At 40.5% G+C, this 21791-nt stretch overlaps 2 protein-coding genes across 3 annotated transcripts in view; both read left to right on the forward strand.

Moving 5' to 3' along the window:
- Positions 1–8263, forward strand: part of ZNF654 (zinc finger protein 654) — a 39163-nt gene extending 30900 nt beyond the window's left edge. For both annotated transcript variants that reach the window (XM_068395454.1, XM_068395455.1), the window contains 3 exons: positions 204–345; positions 1782–4098; positions 4471–8263. In XM_068395454.1, coding sequence (XP_068251555.1) covers positions 204–345; positions 1782–4098; positions 4471–4478 — 2467 coding nt within the window. In that variant the 3' untranslated portion in view covers positions 4479–8263. The remainder of the gene's footprint in view (positions 1–203; positions 346–1781; positions 4099–4470) is intronic.
- Positions 8264–13237: 4974 nt separating this feature from the next.
- C2H3orf38 (chromosome 2 C3orf38 homolog) lies at positions 13238–21195 on the forward strand. The gene is made up of 3 exons (XM_068425458.1): positions 13238–13400; positions 15454–15674; positions 19242–21195. Exons 1-3 carry the CDS (start codon positions 13268–13270, stop codon positions 19815–19817), a joined length of 930 nt encoding a protein of 309 aa, XP_068281559.1. The 5' UTR covers positions 13238–13267; the 3' UTR covers positions 19818–21195.
- The last annotated feature ends 596 nt before the right edge of the window (positions 21196–21791 follow it).

Consider the following 21791-nt stretch of genomic DNA (forward strand, 5'->3'; position numbering starts at 1 on the left):
GGAGATACCCTGAATGCTTTAACAAAGTAATTAAGTTGCATTTTCCATTGTGTACAGTTGTGGTGTTAATTAGATTGGTATTAAGCCCTCACATATGATTTTAGTTACAGAATATGCAAATAGTTGCTCTTAGTAATGCATCATGCTTAGTGATAGAGTTCTAAAACTCAATCTAATTGAAATATTTTGTTCTGTACTTATAGGGAGCTGATCTTCATTTGGAGTAAACTGCAGCTTAAATCTAACCCCTCAAAACAAGTATTTGTTGACCAGTGCTACCAGCTTTTAAGAATTGCTACAAATGTCAGAGTAATTTTCCCTTTCATGAAAGTCATTAAGGATGAAGTAAGTTTTGTTTGTTTTATACACACCCCCCCCATTCTTTATATTGTGCAATGATGTTTATATTGTGCAATGGCCACTTTTTGTGGACGGTTAAGAGCATGTAGGAAAGGACACAATATTATTTAAAAAGTTTTGTTAAGTTCCAGAATGTGCTTCAATATTATGATTGCCCTTGATCTGTTGTGTGTTTTTAATATTTCTTTTTTTACTGAATTCTGAATTTTTCCTTTCTGTCTACAGTAAGTTTGAGGAATGTCATCCTCTGTAAATAAAAGGTGAAATTAATAATAAATGTATGGAGTGAATGTGAAAGATGCATTGGCTGGGGTTTTTTTCAGCCTGACTTCCTAAGGAAATAGGACTTACCTAACGCCGTTGTGTCTGGCATTCTGAATCCTTTCACCAGTTCTAATCAGATCTGAAGAACTTAATATAACGTAAAGGAAAAGCTAGACCAAGATAGTGAAAGACGTAATTTTGCTTTGGAAAAGCGTGCTGTGTTTCATGCTTCAGGTGTTAGTCTTACACTGTCCCATACAAACATCTTCAAGAGATGTAATGTGCAACGCTTCGCACACAGGAGTGCGAGTTGTTTCCCAACAAATGTGTTTTATATTTAAGTATAGGTAGGTATTAATTATTTCTAAACTTCCTGAAACTCTGTTTATTTTAATCTGCTACCCGTTGGGCAGTATGTTTCTAATCATCCCTCCGAATTACATGTTCATGTCAGGGCCCTCAGCCTAAAACGTGGAATAGGAATTCTGCTCGTTGGAAGGATAGTTTGTCAATTCAGAAAAGTCAGGCATTTCAGAATGCTTGGCCATGGGTTATTATGCTTTCTCTGGTGGTCATTGTTCAAAATCGAGGGCAGGATTCTATAGCTTGTGTTTTTATGCAATGCAAGTTAAATGGGTTAGAGCAGGGACAAAACAGAGAGTAACTGTCCAGTTGTAGGGTGAAACAGCCTAGGTAAAGAAGATGCAGACAGAAGACACTGCTAGATCAGATACGATTTGCTGCAGTCTTGTTTTATATCCCTGAATAACTAGTTGTTTTTAAATATAGAACTGCCTGTGGCAAAAGTATCTGAAGCTTTGTTGACAATAGCTGTATAGCTCTCAGTGTGAACCAGATGTTATTTCTGAGCATTTTTGTATCTGTATTTTATAGTCTTGTTTGATCATTATTTTAAAATGGACATGCCTTTAGGTGAATTTACTGGCAGGATGCTTTCTGAACTCCTGTTTTGCAAGTAGATGGATATAAATACGTGGGATGTTGATATTTGGGCATTGTTTTAGACTAGTTCTTTTTTTTTCCTGTGGGTCTGATTTTTTTATTTTACTTTCAAGCTGTAGACTTGTGTAAGCCCATAAGGAAAGTACCATTATGCATATTCTATAATTATGTACACTGTAATTTCCTTTCTGCAGATTGGTGAAGATGGTCTTCAGATCTGCGTTGAGATATGTGGATGTGCCCTACAGTTGGACCTCCGTGAAGATCCCATCATGAAGAGTCTTATTTATAAAGCAATTGCTCATTTTCTGCCAAATGACTTAGAGATCGTCAGAATTTGTGCTCTTTCAATCTTTTTTCTGGAGCGCACCTTGGAATCTTACTACACTGTTGAACATTTATATAAATGTGCAGATGAAGAATACAACGAGTGCACTAGTTCTGTTCAAAACCGTGTACGTTTTGAATTGCTTCCAATTTTGAAAAAAGGTTTGTTTTTTGATCCTGAGTTTTGGAATTTCTTGATGATCAAGCAGAATTGTTTGGCGTTACTGGGGGATAAAGCCTTTGTTGGCTTAAGTGGAAGTACACTGGAAAACTCTACTGCAAATACAGAGAAGATAACGGAGTACAGGGCTCTGAGTGAGGAACGTGTCTGTTTGACAGATGTAAGCAATGGGGAGCTTGACCCTGAAGACCTCTCCGAAGCCCAGTCCAAAGGTAATGCCAAAAAGAACCATGAAGCACTTGAGGCATCTAAAATGTTAGATCAAACCGTACCAAGGCACCGCTGTGTGATATGCAACAAGGAATTTCTTGGTGGTCACATTGTGAAACATGCACAAGCTCACCAAAAAAAGGGCAGTTTTTCCTGTGTACTTTGCACAAGAAAGTTCAGGCAAAGAGGACTTATGCTGAAGCACTTAAAGAATCATGTCAGGAAGATAGAAAGGCAGCATCTTGCTGCAGTTCTTGAGGCTGGTCAGCAGGCTCCTGCTCTTAATGAACTACAATGTTCTGATGTTTCTCTGTCTCTTGAAAATGGGAATTCTGATGGTTCCAAAGATAATGAACCAGAGACTGCAATAGCTCCAAGTGATGACCAACTGGTCCAAGCGGACGAGGAGAATGCAGAACAGGTATCTGATGTGGTGGAAAACCATCTAAGTGACCAGGATGATGCTACTGAGAACAGTAGTGATAGTTGTTTTAATAATGTTCCTGATGCTTTAAGTACAGAAAGTTTGCCCGAAGATGATGAGAGGTCCAGTAAAGAGTCACCTGTTCTGCATAAAGTGAACGGAGCTTTTTGCCCTCAAAAAGACATTGATGCTATGGGTGAGGAAGGAAGCTTTAAATGCCCTGCTAATGGTTGTGCTAAAGTGTTTAAAAAGATAAGATTCCTCAATAAACACGCAAGAAAAAATCATCCAACTGATTTGAAGGTGCAGCAGCATATAATGAAGTGGAATAAAGGAAAATGCCGCTTCTGCCAGAGAAAATTTGCTGATTCCCAACATTTTGTAGACCACCTGAAGAGGCATGTGTATCCAAATGTTTACTTTTGTTTACACTTTAATTGTAATCAGAGATTTAAGCTGTCAGCTGAGCTTGCAGAACATACAAAAAGTCATAGTGTTTTTAAAGCTCAGTGCAATTTTGCAGAGTGCTGTGAGCTGTTTGAGGAGCTCCCTTTGCTGTATGAACATGAGGCTCAGCATTATTTAAATAAAACACCAGAATGTTCAGAAGATGCAAGTGAAAAAGATTCTTCAGATGATCCTTCAGAACTTTGTAGTTGCCAAGATGATGATGAATCTATTAATGAAAAAGAAACTGTGGATTTACCAATTCCAACGTGGAAGTCAAGGAAGGATTCTGCAGAACCAAAGACGTATATTCAAAGTGTTGAGAAGAAAGCAAATAATGTAATTCACAATGGAAATGAAAGTTCATCTGAGGGTAGCGCTACAGTTTTAAGTTTGATAGACCAAAAGACACCTGTGTTACAGCCAAATTCTGAAAACTGTAATGTTGTTAGTGACCAACTAGTCAATGGGCACAGTGACCTAGATCAGACTTCATCAAAGTCATCAGAAATACCTTTGGACAGAGTGGCAGATGAAACAAGGACAGAAAATGGGTCAGTGTTACCAGTTTTACAGAATTGTCATGATACACCACAAAATAATGCTCCTGCCTCGCAATTACCTTCTAAACCAAATCAGACAACAGAGAATACTTCATACGGTGTCATCTTAACAAAACCGTATGTTAGACCATTGCCTCCAAGTTATCTTGATGAACGATACATTAGCATGCCAAAACGTAGAAAAATTTTGTCTGATAAAGTAGATGCTCATTCTGAACAAGACGAATTTTGTAGCAAATCAACAGAAAGATTTAGATGTGGCAACTGCTTGACCATCTACTGTAATTCAGAAGCACTTGAGGCTCACCTTGCACAAAAGAAGTGTCAGACGCTCTTTGGATTCGATTCAGATGATGAAAGTAAGTCTTCCAGTCCTTCTGGGTTGGTTTGTTTGGAGGTGGATACCAACTAGAAAATGGTCTTTGAAAACAGGCAGTCTGTTGGAATAGATAAGGCACACGACTTCTAAGCAATTGTATGCTAGAACTTAGACAATTAAATCACAATACTGTGCTAAATTGGAAGTTCTAATTGGATGTGCTGTTTAGAATAAGAGGTGGTGAGAATTGGTAGGCAACTCTAATGGAAAAGTCTTCTCATAAAACAGAAAACTCAGTCTGTCTTTCCTTGCGTGTTGAAACGTGTTGAAAAAACATAAGCAGTGTTCTAGATTAAAGGATTATTTACATTGGTTAGCCTTTGTTGTGATCCCAACGCGTTCTCTTTTGCAGGTGCCTGATCCAATGTTGTGGGAAAATGTATCAAACAAGGAGTGGTGTAAGAAAACACTACATGAAGAAGCATCAGTTCATTTTCCAGTTGGCCTTAATCATAAAGCAGTCTCAAATTACTAAAGAAAAACATGACCTTGATAAGGACAAAGCACATTTTCTAGACAAAACTCACAGAGGAATAACAGGAGCTCTTCAGGTCTTGAGTCCAGCAAGGTTGCTACAAAATCCCCAAAGTACCAGTTATCCCAAAAGCCACGTTGACTCCAAATGGGTGATTGAAGCTTCGCGGCACAGTCTTTCTAGCGTGAAGGTTTAAGGAAAATAAGGCACACAGCTGAGCAGGCAGAGAAAGCAGAGGTGTTAATTGCCTTAGGGAAATAAAACCAGCCAATTCTCAAAGCTGCTTTAGTTGGAAAATGTGTGGTTAAAGGGTATCCATCCCCACAGCTGGGAGGGAATCATTCAAGAAGGTGTTACATTTTTATAATATGCATAAGAACGCACGTAGGAACCGTGCATTCTTTTTTCAGAGCTTGAATGTGTGATTCCATTATCTACTCAAAAGCATGGAGCTCGTTTAATAAACTTACTCAGAATTCAAAGAGAGGAGTGCAGAAAGATCTAAGATGGGTGGAATGCTCGAATAGCCACAAACTTGGAAGTACAGAGTGTGCAAGGAAAAGTGAGTTGATGTGCTATTAAGTGTGAAAGTTTTGCACAGTGGAAATCAGATACATGCAAGAGAAGCCCTTGGCAAGGCTGTGGTCAACATGTATGTTAAGAGTGTCCTGTAAAACGTGTGTTCTAGGTGTGGGGTGACTAACAGAAGCAGTACATGCACAGATTGTGTGGGTATTAACAGAAGCAGATTGAAACAAATACAGAATGTGAAGGGGGTTAAGCTTGCGTTACAGGGCAAAGTTAAACTAATTTTATGCAAATACAGAGTTCCTTCAGCTGTTGGTATGACTGGAAAGAACTGGAGATGGCTTCTTGTTTAAAAAAAGGCAGAGAAAAGCATAGCACATGTCAAGTTGAAAAAAAAAATTGGGAAGAGCCTGTTTCACGTATGTGATATTGCTTAATGGTGGTAGGTCACAACTCAGTACTGTAACTCCTTACTGTCCAGGGGAAGGAAGAAAATATGTATCGCCTCACCCTTAAGACACGTTACAACCCTACCTAGTAGCATCTTCTGAAAAGATAACCTTTCCCAGAAGCTAGTGAAGAGTTAGACTTAAATGTTAAGCACTTTATCCAACATTCACTGTTCATCGATACAATCAGCATGAGAAGACAGGAAATTTGAGTCATGCAGCTCTGTATGTAACATTAAAATACAGGAGATTTGGAAACCAAAAAGATGCTGTTGTAGTTTTTTTGGTCTTCCCACCGCAAACAGAGGTGTGGCAAACATGGACGTCGTCTAATTGCCGTGCTAATTTATCCTCTAATTTGTCTTAAACTGTCTTGCCACCTAAAAATGGTTTATTTGGGATCCTGTTGTATGCAGGTAGCTGAAAATTTTAATGTGATTAAAGGTATAGTGGTGTAAAATGGCCTGTACAGATGGAGTCATCACAGAAATGTAGGACAGCAAAGACCAACTGTTCCTGCTCAGCTGGTTCGCTTACTAAATAGTTCATCACAGTGTGTGTATGGCATAATAAAACGATCAACTTGCTTAAATCAACAGGTTTGTAACAACTAATGAGTAAAAAATCAAGAGGTACATAAAAGATCTTTTCGTTGTAGCAATGGCTCACACTTGCAAACCTAAGGGTTCCGTTGTAAAATAGGCTGTTAAGTAGTTCTGGAACTTACTAGTTCAGTAATGCCTCTGCTAATAATCCTCTGTGAAATTAAACAGATATTTGCATTAATTCTGCTTCCTTTTCCCCTCCTGGGAGGTAAAAAGAGCGCAAATTCAAAATCATACTCTTTTGAATTCTAGGAAACTTTTGCCTTAACTTTGAGTTGGATTAACGTAAAAGGTTATAAAATTATGATCACAGGTATGTGTGCATTACATTAATACCGAAGGCTGGCCCACTTTCAGAGAGATGGATGACATTTGAGGCACCAAAGACCTTTTTCTGCAGTTGCAAAAAAAAGAAAAAATTATTTAAATGCATCATTCGTTATATATACATATATACACACTATATATATTTACATATATAAATACATTACAAGTTTTTAAACATGAAATTAATGGGGACCTTATCAGCCAAATGCACTTTCGCATTTTTTGCTTTCAAGTTATCAACCAATTTTTAAGGACCCAGTTATCACCTGAATGTTCCCAGGTTCCCTTTCTTTGCTTAACATTGTTAATCTAGTTAAATTTGCTTAAACATATTTGGAAAAAGTTAATTTTAAAGTATTACAGTTTTAAAAATGTGAAAACTCAGTCAATAGATATAACAAAAAACGTTTGTGTAAAGTCTTTTAAAGGTACCTTTAATCTTTGGTGCTTTTTTTGCCTTTTTCCTGGAGCTCCATGTGTTTGAAGATGCTTTAAAAACGTGATTGAGACTTGTATTTTCTTTGGTTTAAAGTGTGTAGATAAATGCATCTATGTACATGCATAAACTGTGACCATAATTTTTTGTACCTGCATTAAACTCCTTTTTGTTCAAAGATACTTTTCTTGGACACCACCATTTGTTTATACCATGTGTTCAGTGTATACACTGTGGAGGACTGGAAAACTGAATTCTTACAGAGGTGAACATCAGCACCACCTAACACCTATCAGAAATATGCTAAATTGAAAGTAGCAAGTGGGTGGTAACTTTTGGGTTAAGTCATGATTTTTACTTCCAAAGACATTGTGTTTTCTTTAACCTACTCTCTGATACCTGTTGGTATTCTCAGATAGTTGCAGTATTAAGCACCTTTAATTGGGAGCAAGAAGACACTTGTGTGTGGGGTAATTACATGCTTTTTAAGGATTACCCTATCCTAAGCCTGCAACTTCTAGGGCTGAAAAAAGCTCCAAATCTAGAATTGAAAGGTTTTTTTTCCCAGGCATTAAGCATTGTACAATGTAATTGGAAATGCTTCTTCGAGATCTATCACTTTGATTCAATAAATGCTGAAGTACATGTGTAATGCAAGCACGCAACTATCTTAAAGCTGCCTGAAGTTCTACATGAGCTTAGGAGCTTTGTTGGATCAAAGTTTGTGCATTTCGTTGCCGATAATGGTATTCTAATAACATTCCTCCAGGTGGCTGTAACTTGGGTTTAGACTTTCCTTTTAAGACTGTCTGTTCTAACCTCATCGCTGTTCACTCTAAAGGTCATGGAAGTTCTAATTTTCACAGAGTTGCCGCTTGGTAGGCACCTTTTGCAACAAAAAAAAATGCTGACAGTAGGTTGAAAGTGGTCATGTCTGTGGGGAAAGGTCACTGGTACTTTGGTTATTTAGCCATATTCATTAAAACTATATAAATTGTATAGTTTGGATAATTTATAACATTAAACTTTGTGATTTTAATATCACATTGAAGGTTCAGCTGTACTCATTTCTTTTGTTGTTTAACACCAGTGCTATGGACAAAAGACTCAAAGGGGGTGGTAGTGTTACTATTTTCTTAATTTATTTGGTACTGTATAACACCTTTCTGATTAAATGCAGCGTATGCATTTTGGGACTCTGTTAATTTGTAAAAGCTGTTGCAGGTTCAGCAAGAAAGGAAATTTGTGCTTCCTTGTTGAATGTTAAATTATTTTACTTTGCATTTTATATAAGAGTACAAATTAAAACTGAGCCATCAAATTGCAATAAAATCAACAGTAGTGTTTCATTTTAAAAACTTTTTTGTACTGTACATAGATTTGTTCAATAAAACATTGTCTTTGTTGTTGATAGAAATTGATCTTGTCTTTTGGGGAATCACTCTGAAAACACTGCTGCAATGATTGTAGTTACCATGTTATGTTTGGTATATGGTTGTTGCACAGCACCTGTGTAAAGCTGACAGGTTTTGATGTTCCAGGTGTGTGGAGTTTTGGATTTTGAGTAGACTCAATGTGTTGGAGTATATCCAAGACTACCCAGGATTACCAAGGAAATTAAAACTACCTGCTCTGGTAAATTTGGGACCTCTTAGTTCAATAAGTCTTCAAAAAGTCATAGTAGTATCACAGAATCAACCAGGTTGGAAGAGACCTCAGCGATCATCGAGTCCAACCGTTGCCCTGACACCACCCTGTCAACTAGACCAGGGCACTAAGTGCCATGTCCAGTCAAATTATTACAGTCAATTATTACAGGTTCTTTACAATTAGGTAACTCCTGAAGAGAGAAGCGTGTCTGTGTGTGAGGGAGAGGAATAGCTTTTTTGGTCATTAGTCCAAAATGTGTGAAGAGACATGTGAAGAACACACCTACTGCAGAAAAAGCTTCCATCAGCATTTGAACCTTAGACACCCAGCAATCCACTCCTCAGGTTTGACTGGCTCCAACCATCTTCAGAACACTGGCAACTTTAAGATCATTAATTTAAATGGTCAGCCACGTGCCCTGGGAACCAGACTTTGTAGTTGGCTGGCAGGGCAGAGAGGGAGGTAGTAGTGGTTGGAAGGAATATCTTAAAGCTTACAAGGGGAAGTTGTATGTGGTGTTTAAAGAAACCTACAGACCCATGTTCATTTTAATGGCTTCTAGGGTGAAGACATTGTTCTGGGAGACAATGACTTCAAAATACGGTGGATGTTAACCACTCGGAAGCTATTGTGCAGGGCTTGAAAGCCAAACTTGCTGCCACAAACCGGTCTGGATGCAGCAGTTTTAAGATACCTCTGCTTCTAGTTGTTAGTCTTCAGCATAAAATTGTTAAAAGTTCTCCAGTACAAGTACCAAACGCTGGCCTGAACCTCTTAGGAAGATTGGTTGGCAGTAAGACATAGAGCTGAGCCTCAGTTATTGCGTTTCATGAGCTTAGGTTTGTTTCTGATCATGCTGCTCACAGAGATAGTAACCTCTAGTGTGATATTTGTTTAGTCCCTTTGGTTGAATGCTGTAGTCCAGAGATAAAGACAGTGTAATTGCTTTTTTTCTTTTGCTTCTAAAAGTTCAATAGTGTCATCTGAAAATGCTGGATTATTTAGATTTTTCACAGTCTTGTAAATTCTTAATGTTCTTTGATCCCAGAATTTGTCTTCTGCAAAATTTTGAATGGTGATTTTTTTTTGTGTGTAACTTCCGACTTCAAACTTACCTTTATTTTCTGCTTTGTATAATTTTGACAAGGTCCTTGCCTAAGAAATTTACTAAGTTTGGACACAAGGGTGACAGTTCTCAAATCTCTGGTACTATGGCATATGCATGGCGCAGGCAAAATGTTTATCAAAATGGCAATATATACATAAGCCATTTGATAAATTCATTGCAAAATACGTTAACATACCAAATGTAACCTTTTATCCCCTGGATATTGTTCTGATTCCTTTGACGTGCTGACATTTCAGGCAGAAGAAACAACTTCTCAGTAGCACTGTACCCGAAGTTGGTAGCCAAATGCAGCATTGCAAGTTTTCTCATCAGTGGCCCACTTAGGAACAGGTTAGTGTGGCTGGTAAACAGCGCAGGAGAAGTTTGGTGTCCAGTAGTAAACACCTGGCTAGTGAGGACTAAATATTGAGCTTTGAGCCCAAGGTGGGGTTGGGGTGCCTGGATGAATGAAGCACCAAACAATTAGAAGTGGCTGGGTAGACCAAAGAGGTGCTCAAAGGTGCTTGAAATGGTTTCCATGAGTTTAAGTCAAATGCCAACTTTGAGGTTGGTTGGTATGTAGATGACTAAGCACTCGAATTTTGTATGTTGAAAATTGAAAAGGTCATATTGAGAACAATTTTTTTCTGATATTTGGAATTACGTAAGAAAAAAAAGTGTAACAATATCAAGGATGGCAGGTAGGAGGTATAAAATATCAATTCAATATTATGAAATTGAATGGGAGGTGTGGTTAAACTGAATATGCTTCATATGATAACTAGCTCCTGTTGGCCATTTTTATAATATATTCTTTCAGGCTGTACGTGTCATCTTTGTCTACCAACATAATCGACACAGCCATCAATGATCAAAGTAAATTTTGAAAGTTTGAATGAAAACTCTAGAGGGAATTCTGAGTTATGAGAAAGACAAAGAAAACCTATTTCTGAGGTTTTCCCTGCACCACTTCCAAAGGTGAAGCACTTACAATGTATAGGAATAAACCTACTAAAAATACTGGCCTTCATTTAAAATGAGAAAAAAGAAAAAAAACCCAAACAGTTCTGAACATTAAAGAGGCTCTCCAGTCTTTGTGATGACAATGCACTTTTCTTCTCTCAGGATTAATGGGACTAACCATTCTAAGGCAACCTGCCAATAAAAATATTCATTGAAAACACAGCAAACATCTCAAAATAATCTGATTTTTAAAATGGCATCTTGATTCCCTCTTGTTACCTTTTATTCCCCTGAAGGCTGCAAATCTAAATAGGTTTATTGAAACATAAGCAAAATAAAGTGAAAGGTCATTTATATTTCTCAAGATGCATTTTCTAATTCTAAGCTTGCAGGATTAATGTTAAGAAATTCAGGATTTCAGCAGCAAAATTACCTTAGTGGCGTGTAGGTTGTCCCGTTTTTCATGAACCAGTTTTGCTTTGTAATCTCTAATATGGATATGGAGAATGTTGGAACTACATATTGTGGTGGGAAGTCTTTCGTTTGCATGAAGAGCGCGCAAGTAACTGGTTTTAGAGAATGTGTAATAGCTGCATGGCCAGGGCACGTATATAATACGAGGCTGATCTTGTCAGTAGAAGCTGTTACATGCTGCTCTAACTGCATAAAGAATATTAAATCAATGTACACGTGAGGGGAAATTTGGCACAGCAGACAGTAAGCATTATTGTGTTGAATCTTTCCAGATGCTATAGGACTGAATTTTTAGCTGAAAGTCAGACTTAAAATTCATGAGCAAAATTGGTTCAGCTGTTTCTGGTTTATTTTGCATTCGTTGCTGTAGCTCAGGAGAATAGTTATTGTTCTGGCTGAATGTATGTTGGTTTTCCTTCAGAGCAACCTGGGAGATCTGCATGGACAGGTTTTTAGACCTCAAAGAGGAAACAATCATCTGAAACAAACGTACGTGTAACGTGGTGGGTTGATCTGTGTTCATGTAGACGTTCTGTCTTAGGTTTATGAGATCTTGAGGGCAGGCATTCGTTACTACAGATCTGAACAGAGCCTACCATAAAGAAGTATGCAGTTGTTTTGTCACTTCTTGGCACAAAACCATCACCAGGGATTTTAACTCCTGTCTTCAAGCAATGGTCTGTGTATCCTTACAGAATCTACATCTTCCTGGTTTTGAAACCACAGCCAGCTTTAGCACCAAAAGGTGGCCTCCTTGTGCTACCCATATTAAAGCATGAATTTGATGAGAGTTCCTGCTTTTTCTGCCACAGTGAGGTCAAGGACTCGCTGCACCTGTATTTTTCTCAGCACTAGCTCTCATGTAGCGTGTGGTCCTAAGCTCAACTGAAGCTTCTGCTGTTGTCTTTCTCCTTTTTTGTTCATCATTCCTCCTTTATCTTTTCCCTACCTAACCCATAAAGTGACCATCACTGGTTATTCTGTGCTTGACTGAGAAAATACTGCCAAGTGGAGGAGCAGCACAAGGTTCAAGCCTTCCACATAGTAGAAAAAGCAGCTTTGGCTTCTAGAACTTCATTTCCTTAGGCAGGTGATGTGCTGTCAGCTTTCCCACTCTTGCGGACACGTGTAGCTTGCTTGGCGTTAGTTCCCAAGGTGTCCAACGGCTCCCTCAGTCACAAGTGGAAGACTTAGATGTATTTAAGAATTTCTTCTCAGAAAGGGTCATTAGACATTGGAAGAGGCTGCCCAGGGAGGTGGTGGAGTCACCATCTCTGGAGGTGTTTAAGAAAAGACTGGACGTGGCACTAAGTGCCATGGTCTGGGTGACATGGTGGTGTCAGGGCAACGGCTGGACTCGATGATCCCAGAGGTCTCTCCCAACCTCATTGATTCTGTGATTCTGTGTGATTATGTGACTTACTCGATGCCCCGGTGGCTGCATCTCAGATATCCAAAGATCGGTCAGCCCAGATAACGTGACCACTGTTGACATTACCACAGCTTGAGGCCTAGCTGTAGACGTCCAAAGGCTGTTTCCCCCCCGCCGAGTGCATCTGCCTGACCTCAGAGGGAGCACTGAGCTGTTCCCCAGGATCTACTGGTGGCTGCTGTGTGCAGCTGGATCCTGCCAGCGGCCTTGTTTGTGCAAGGCCTCCATCTCCGGGCAGGCTGTGGCCCTGGAGGGCTGCTTGGAAATGCTGAGACTGGAGGTGTTGGCTCTAGGTCACCAGTGAAAAGCCGTCGTTAAAGGAGACAGTTGTGGGAGATGCCCTTGCTGTTCTCCTTTGTGTCCTCCGCTGGGCTCGGAAGTGGCAAGGAGGGGGAGGCACTTCGAGGGCAGCCGGGGTTGGAGCACTTTGTAGCAACACTGCACTGGCTTCAGGGGCAGGGGGGAGAAAATTAGCATGGCAGCTTCACCATCTGATGGAAGAGAAGGGTGATGCTTAATAATAAACTCTTCACATATATAGTGTAAATATGCGCCAGCTCCCGCACGGAACCTCAGTGCCAGCCGCTATTTCCACACGGTGCCTCTAGGCCGTGGCGCGGCGGCACCGGGGGGGCTGCTTAGAGGGACGCACCAAAGGCTGCCGTTGCTACGGCTTCAACGGGGGAAGCGGCGGCTCCGGCGATGGCGTCGCCGGGGCTGAGCGAGCGGGAGCAAGCCGGGTGCCGCCAGCTCCTGGAGTTTCTCGAGACCGAGGAGCTGCTGGCGCTGACGGACACCGTCACCAACCGCCTGGTGCACCCGGAGAGCCGCCAAGGTGCGCGCAAGCCCGCGACGGGAACACGCTGGCTCCTGCGGCGGCCTTCCCGGCCCGACCGCCTGCCGGCCCCGGGGCAGGGACGCTGGAACCTGCACCCGCGCCCCGCCCGGCCCCGGTGCTCCCCTTCCCCGGCCGGCCTGCCGCGGGCCTGGCGGTGGCGGGGCCGAGGCCGGCGGGTCACCCCTGCTCCCCCACCGCTGGCTTCGGGGCGGCTCACAGCGGCGGGTGCGGGGCGGGGTGTGCTGGAGCTGCCCGGGGGGGTTGGTAGCCGGTTGTGGCTGTTGGGAGCCTTTTCCTGCAGCGGGCCCGCGTACAGCCGAACGGCGCCGGGATTTGGCTGCTGGGAGTTCCGGGTGTTTTGGCCCAGTCCCTTGCGGCCCCTGGTGGCTTTTGGCACATCTCAAGCGCTTCTCTCTTAGACCACCCCCCAAGTGAGCTTCGTGCACTGCTGTTCCCCTGCTGTTAGTGTTTAAAAACGTGTTTAAAAACATATTTAAAAGCCAAGTGTCTCTCGCTGTTTGCATTGAGGACATTTGCTTTCAGGTTTTGAATGGGTAAAACACAAAATATTGAACTTATTTCTTTGTAGAACAGAGCGCTTCCAGGTGTGACCATCCCCCGTCGCTTTGTAGGTGTTGAGATTTGTTCATAAAACTTAATTTTGTGCATGAGTTTCCTGAGGCCGCTCAGCACATCGCCCTGAAAAATACTCATCCAAAAACCTTGAATGTGTTTCACGTGATGTAACTCAGGCCTGTAAGATTTGCCAAGTGCATTCTTCAAAAGTTCTTACGCCTGTAGTTTTTCTTCTTGCCTTTTTATCTACTTTTTGCAGTGGTTGTAGGTGAAATTAAAAGATGTTAATTTTTTTACTTAAGCTATTAGCCTCTTGTTTAAACTTAGAGTTTTTATAGGTAGTACTTTAAGTACCCAGCCTCAGTTCAGGTGAAAACTGGCTACCACAACTACTTTAAAAGTGAATTTCAGTTTGTCGTGTTTCCTAATTCTGCCCCAGAGCCTTGTAGATGAATTTTTTTTAATGTTACTTTTCAATGTGCTGTCGTTGTGCTACGATGCCTGGTGTTTTCTTGTGAGTAGTAATTTTATTAGCATGAAAATACATTTAATTCCATTTCTGTCAGCCTTCAGGAACCTAGATGGAACCTGACTTTCACAAACCACTGTGTGTTGTCTGAAAAACTGCAGACTTCTGGTACTAGAATTCTTGTTTAGCACAGGAGGAATCGGTGATTACCTCAGTTGTCTCTCACTCTGCATTTCTGTCAATTTTCTGTTCATGGGAAACATTTGAAAACTTGCATATTCTTCAAAATAAGAATGTATTTTCTGACCAAATCGTGCGAACTACCCATTTGATGCAGAAATTAAGATTCACATTCTGTATTCAGAAGAACCATAAAAGATTTGTCTGGTTCTTCTTTCTCCGTGTAATCTTGCTTCTAAGGAGATAAGTGGATGGCTTATTTTGAAGTATCCCAGGGCTTTTCAAATGGAGAATGAAACCAAGCTCAGCTTTTGCTAAGTGAAGGTGCTGTATGGTCACACAAACCCTAAATGATTTCATGTTAAATGAATTTACTTTGAAGTTAAGGCTAGCTGCATCTCAGGAAGTATAGATGAAATGTGTGCCAGAATCTTTATACTTTTTGAAGCACTTGGAGTTTCTAAACAGCTTGAAATTACTTGAAGGATATTAGTAATTTCACTTGGAAAAAAAAGCTGCATCCTTTTCACCAAGCTCAATATAAGTTCCAAGCAGCCATCGATACTGAAGTAGGGATTACAAGGTGGCGTGGTCTTCAGTGAAAACAGCACCATTTTTTAAACATGTTTCTACGTCTTTGTGTATCTTCTGTGTCTAATGATTAGGTCAGATTTCAGTTTGCAAACAGACTTTAAGTCTTTGCATTTCATTTAGGCTTGTCGTGTACAGTATTTGGAGGTGCTGGTCAGGAGTGTAAGAAATGGCATAGGTTTGGGTTTTAATCGTGAGAGAAGCAACTGCTAATTTAATTTTCTTTACTTGCAGAAGCCATTCATGCCATTTTGGTTTACAGCCAAAATGTGGAAGAACTTTTGAAGCGCAGAAAAGTTTATCGAGAAATAATCTTTAAGTATTTGGCAGCACAAGGAATTCCAGTGCCTCCTTCCTCTGAGAAACATCTACTCATTGATCGTGTGAAGCAGTACTGGCTTGGACAGCTCACGACATGTGCCTCAGAGTCGGGGGAGAGCAAACCATGCACAGAGGTGAGTGTTGCTTTCTGAAAGACCTGAGGATGTTTAGCATTGCTTTTTGCAGGATGTACATCCAAAATGTGGCTCTTCACCTGTATTTAGGAAGGTACTGAATCTTTTTAACTCTTTTTTTGTTCGTTTTTTTGTTCTTGTTTTTAATTTACATCATTTAAAGGTGTCTGTGCCAACATATCACTTGCAGAGCAGAGTCTTCTGCTCTGCCTTGCAAAGTATACTGGTGCATTTGAACTCTAATGTGTGGGGTCTTCTCCATGCTTTTAATTTTTAAGTTGTACTGTGAGCTAAAATGGAGGGTGTTCACAAGTAATTCTGTGGATTCAAGGACAAATGGAAAAAGTGTTAATGGTATGGAAACCCTGCATAGCCCCTTGTCATTTTTTAATGTGGTGGATCTTAAACTTTTGGTGTAGATCCGGGATTTCATCCTCCAGCCACACCAGGCACTAGGGATACCATTGGTAGGGTGCATCCCAGAGCAGAGCAAAGAGATGCTGCTGGTAGTAGATCACAGGGTGAAAATGTCTGTTGGAGTATGGTCTAAAATTTGTGGGGCAGGGAGGGAATGGAGAGAAAACTGCCTTTTTGTAAGCAGCCTTGATCTACTTCTAGAGACAGTGCAGTCAAAGTAGCAGTGTCTACAAGCTGTTTTCCTTTCTACCTCTTGCAGTTAAGAGTGCAGAATGGATTTTCATAAATTTTTATATCATTGAAATGTAAAGTTTGTAGCAGTGCCAGGTCTGTGTCATTTTTTCCCCTTGATATTAGTAACAATACAGTGTAATTAAATGTGTTTTGGCAATTACAGGTTATTTTGAAGTTCAAAATTTTGACATTTAGCAAATCCTCTGAACTTTCAGTGTTTTATTTGTCTGGATCTTTACCGTGTAGTTCTAAATAGCCACCTTGCTCGTTCAAGTGTTGTACTTCTGAGACCTAACGGGCAACAGCCCCACCAGCTGGACTGTTAGAGCTCTGTAGCTGATGGTAACCTGTCGCACTGAGCATTCTCTCAGGGATTAGCTGATGAGAATTATGGTTTAGCTGAGAATTGTTTTCAAAACAAGTTTTTGTGTGCATGCTTTGGAAAAGAAATAAAAATCTTGCTCTTGCAAGAGCACTTCTCAAGTATTAGCCCATAGTGAAGTTTTATGATTGAAGGTGAGTAAATTAAATACACATCTTTCCTTACCTTTGTTTTCTCTTAATTCTTGTGGCCCTCAGCATTTTGAAGAAACAGGTAACACAAACCTACAGAATTAGAAATTAATTACAGTTCATTATGAAACAAATACAGCGTTTCTATATAGAAGTCTCCAAACTTTTCGTACTTAAATACATACTTAAAGCATGCTTAATTTAATACTTACTAGACTTCAGTGTTAGCAAACTTGACATTTTATTTATTTCTGAAAGTCTTGCTGTCATGAAAAGCCCGACAAAGTAACTGTATGTTTAGTTCTTGTTCAAAAAACAGTTCACCTTACAGTTGATTAAACTTAAATATTATTTTGAAGTATTTCTTATCTGCCTCCATCTTAGATATATTTAGGACTGTGTCTTGTCATTTTCTGTAAAACAAGGAAAAAAAGGGCACAAGTGGCTTGTCCATAACCTATGGGGAACTAGTGGAAGATGTGTTTTGGGTAGTTTCATGCTTTCTTTCACTGGCCCATTCTTCTCTAAGGCTTCTAGAGAAGACAAGAATCTTTGACTGAGCCTTTTCAAATTATTCTTTGAAGGCTTGGCTGTCTGCTTGCAATGTTTACTTACTTTGTCTCACTACTTAAAAATACTTTCTCAGCAAATTCAGTGTTGAACAAAGGATTTTATGACAGTCTGAAGGAAGGATTTTGTGACAGGCTGAATGGAGTTGCCTTTATTCCCAGAGTAAGCCTATGCTGCTGCTATGTGAAAATCCCCCTCCTATCCCGATGTCATATTGTCCCAGCCTGTTTTAAGTGATCAGTTGTACAATTAGAAAAGTAACTGGGATTCCTCAAGACTTCTGTCTGTTTTATGGAATCACAGAATCCCAGAATCAGCCAGGTTGGAAGAGACCTCTGGGATCATCGAGTCCAACCGTTGCCCTGACACCACCCTGTCAACTAGACCATGGCACTAAGTGCCATGTCCAGTCTTTTCTTAAACCCCTCCAGAGATGGTGACTCCACCACCTCCCTGGGCAGCCCCTTCCAATGTCTAATGACCCTTTCTGAAAAGAAATTCTTCCTAATGTCCAACCTGAACCTCCCCTGGCGAAGCTTGAGGCTGTGTCCTCTTGTCCTATTGCTAGTTGCCCGGGAGAAGAGGCCGACTCCCACTTCACTACAACCTCCCTTCAGGTAGTTGTAGACTGCACTAAGGTCACCTCTGAGCCTCCTCTTCTCCAGGCTTAACAACCCCAGGTCTCTCAGCCGTTCCTCGGAGGTCAGACCCTCCAGACCCTTCACCAGCTTGGTCGCCCTCCTCTGGACTCGCTCCAACACCTCAACATCTCTCTTGAAGTGCGGGGCCCAGAACTGGACACAGGATTCAAGGTGCGGCCTCACCAGTGCCGAGTACAGAGGGACGATCACTTCCCCAGACCGGCTGGCTACACTATTCCTGATAGAGGCCAGGATGCCATTGGCCTTCTTGGCCACCTGGGCACACTGCTGGCTCATGTTTAGCCGGCTGTCCATCAGCACCCCCAGGTCTCTTTCCGCCGGGCCGCTTTCTAACCACTCTTCCCCCAGCCTGTAGCGCTGCATGGGGTTGTTGTGGCCGAAGTGTCAGACCCGGCACTTGTTCTTGTTGAACCTCATGCCGTTGGTCTCGGCCCATCTATCCAACCTGTCCAGATCCCTCTGTAGGGCCTCCCTACCCTCCAGCAGATCGACACTACCACCCAGCTTGGTGTCATCTGCAAATTTGCTGAGGGTAAATGCATAACTTATGTTGCATTTGCTCCTTTTGGAGGAGCAAATGTAACATAAGTTATGGTTTTCTTTGATTTGGGCTCTTTTCCTATTAGAAATACGGTGAAGACTACAAACGTCACTAATGAAAGTGACCAAGCATCTTTGGGATGATTTTTGGCGATATTACTGCCAAACAGGACTAAATTCAGGCACATGATCTGGTGAAGAAAAAGTTCTGGAACACATTAATTCTTTGAGTTTCAGTTCTTCCTGGATTAGTTGTGCGTTTTGTTAGCGTATTCTACTGACATAGGTAAAATACCCCCATAAATCAGAAATATTGTTAGTTTCAGGTATTAGGATGTGCTATTCAAAAGGTGACTTCCCCATAAGTACTGTTTGTTCTCATCAGCTATATGAAGATGCAGAAACCAATTGAAAACTGAAGGACTATTCTAAGTTTAATTCAGAGAACCTACTCTGGTTCTCTAGATAAGGTAATCATGATCTTAAAAATAAATGAGGTTTTCCTTTGTTGTTTTTCTTCAGGCACTCCGTCTCAGAACACTTGAAGACTTAATGATTTTCTGTTGTTCTAAGTGGTAATCTCACATGTTAAGGCTCAATAGTTCTAAGAAAAAAATGTGCTTGATTGCAGAGTCATGGAGAGAGACAAAAGTCACCACAAAATGACATTCGTGATCTAGGAGAAGAATTCTGTCAATGGTTCTTTGAACTCCTGAATTCTCAGCATCCCTTGGCAGTACAATCTGAAGAAAGATGGGGACCACAGCATTTTTGGGACAATGCCAGAATGAAGTTCTCTTACAACACATTAGAAAAAAACATTGAAGAATATGTTGGTGCAGAAATGGTGAGCCTTCGTCTGCTTTCATTGGTTAAAGAAGAGTATCTTCTATTCAACCCTAATTTGCATGACAGTGGACTGAAATGTGCCATATCTCGACATGGGTTAGTACTGGTAGCAGTGGCTGGCACGGTACATAGAGGCAACGCTTGTTTGGGCATCTTTGAACAAATTTTTGGACTCATTAGTTGTCCCGTGAGGGAGAATACCTGGAAAATAAAAGGTTTGAATCTTAAAATAGTTGGACAGAATGCTTTGGAGCCTGGGATGCAAATTGAAAAACCCACCATAAAATATGAGTCAAACCAACTGCAAGATTTATATGATGGGAAGGAGCTGACTGTATTTGAACCTCAGAAGTTCTGAGCAATTTTTTCACAACTGAGTGGCTGCAGCAGTTGTAGTGCATAGCTGAATGTTGAAATGGTTGCAGCCACGTGATGATGTCTCTTTTTTGAGTCAGATTTGCTGGATGACAAACGGAGATACAGAGTCTAAACTTATTAATACAGGTGATGCTTTTGGGCACCTTTCCAAGAGCTAATAAATATTTCAGAGTACGACTTTAGATTTTGTACTGTAGTTAGGAATGGAGCTAGTTTGGTTATTCTTGGTTACAAAACATGTTTACATATAACTCTGGCTTGGCAGCAGTATCTAATGAACAAGAGGAGTTGGGGTTCACAGACTTCAGGTTGCTTCTCTTCAGATCTCTAGTTGAAACTCTGAGTTGTAGCAGGAAGTCATTGCATCTGGCTTTTGGAAGGTGGGATTGGTGAGTGTCTAAGTGGACATTTAAGTCCGAAGAAAACCATCTGCTGCTTTAGGAGTTTTTGGAGAGAACAGACAAAATAACGTGAATGGAGACTGCTGCCATTTGTGTTCTAAATGTGGTTCCTCACTGAACAATAGAAGTAGTTTAATGGGACAATGCAGGGAACTTAGTGTCATTGAAGTCTTTTTCTCTTTAAGTTAATAGCTTCCTTTCCTTTTACCTTATGGTTCCAACTTTGTAACGAATACAGACAAACTCTCTGTTGTTCTGCGTCCCCAAGGAGACAAAAATGCGATGGTTGCCCAGGCATCCATCTCTAGCGCTGACTTTCTTGGATCAAGTAGTTGATTTCATGACTTACAGCAGCACTGTATGAGCCAAATGCTTTGATATTTATTTTGTATACTCTTACAACGGAGTTTTTAATATAAAAGTTGTGATTTTTGTATGTTTCCTCAAAATAAGAATTTTATCTACTCTGAGCTGCTTTATTACATTGACTAGAAGTCAATTTGTTAGCACTAGGGTAACTAGATGATATTAAATAAATAATCCAATTACAGCTTAATAACGGAAATTATTGCCATTGTAGAAGTTGAATTTTTTAACTTTTTTTTTTAAATTTCTAAGTGATTACAGGTGAAACAAGATGGAAGCTTCTTTTTGCGCAGCTTGCTTGGATTGTTGCGAGTTTTGTTTTCATTTTATAGCTTCACCAATATAAGTTGTGAAAATGGAAATATTCTCCATCACATGGGAACAGTTCTTTTGGTTTTGATATGTTTGTCAAAGATGACAAATGGTAAAACTATGGGTGAGGGGAAAGAGAAGATTCAGGTACACACAGAACTGATTTTTATGAGTAGTCTGAATCTCGAGTTCACTTGAAAAACGTCCTAAAATAATTTCTTTTCTAAGCAAAAGTTCAAATACTGGTTTGGAATGTTCTTTCCCAATAAACAGTTGAGTTGTGGCTTCTTCAGCTACTGATGTATAATAAATAAAAGTCAAACTGAATTTCAGATTTGGAAGAAGCAGTTTCCTTGTATGCGTTGAGAATTGCATTCCTCTTCAGGTGAGGACCAAAGCCTACCTAAAGGCCTAAATTCCAACATTCGGTGTGGCAGTCTGTAATTAACTAAGTATTTTGTCATTTGCAGAACTGTACTGTGTTACTGGCAGCGTAGCTATTACTTTACTCAGCGTGTTAAATATTGAACATGACTAAGAGTGTAGTTTTCATTCCTCCTTTAAGCTGATGTGGTGTGGGCTGTCTCCTTGCTCCACTCAGGTACTTCTCCTTGCTTCCTTCTTGTATTGGCATAAATGCTTGTGCTAACTTTGAGCAAGAGAGAGTGGGGACTGATCCCAATGAAAACTAACTCATTGTCAGGAACCCTTCAGGCTGATCAGCTCCGTAGAGGAAGGCTGGCCACACAATTGCTAGTGTCAGCTTGAGGAACAGAGATGACAATTTGCTTTTTTTCATGACAACCTGAATTTCTGTGGGATTAAGCAAGTGATCAAATAGCTGTCTTTGTTAATTCTTGCATTCAAAATGTTTA

Source organism: Nyctibius grandis, chromosome 2 (assembly GCF_013368605.1).
Source record: "Nyctibius grandis isolate bNycGra1 chromosome 2, bNycGra1.pri, whole genome shotgun sequence".
Lineage (NCBI taxonomy): Eukaryota > Metazoa > Chordata > Aves > Nyctibiiformes > Nyctibiidae > Nyctibius > Nyctibius grandis.

What these genes read in the sequence shown, in the direction of transcription:
- C2H3orf38 (XM_068425458.1), top strand. Translation starts at nt 13,268, where the DNA reads ATGGCGTCGCCGGGGCTGAGCGAGCGGGAGCAAGCCGGGTGCCGCCAG. An exon ending in GCACCCGGAGAGCCGCCAAG is followed by an intron (nt 13,401 to 15,453) that starts GTGCGCGCAAGC and finishes CTTTACTTGCAG; the next exon opens with AAGCCATTCATGCCATTTTG. An exon ending in AGAGCAAACCATGCACAGAG is followed by an intron (nt 15,675 to 19,241) that starts GTGAGTGTTGCT and finishes GCTTGATTGCAG; the next exon opens with AGTCATGGAGAGAGACAAAA.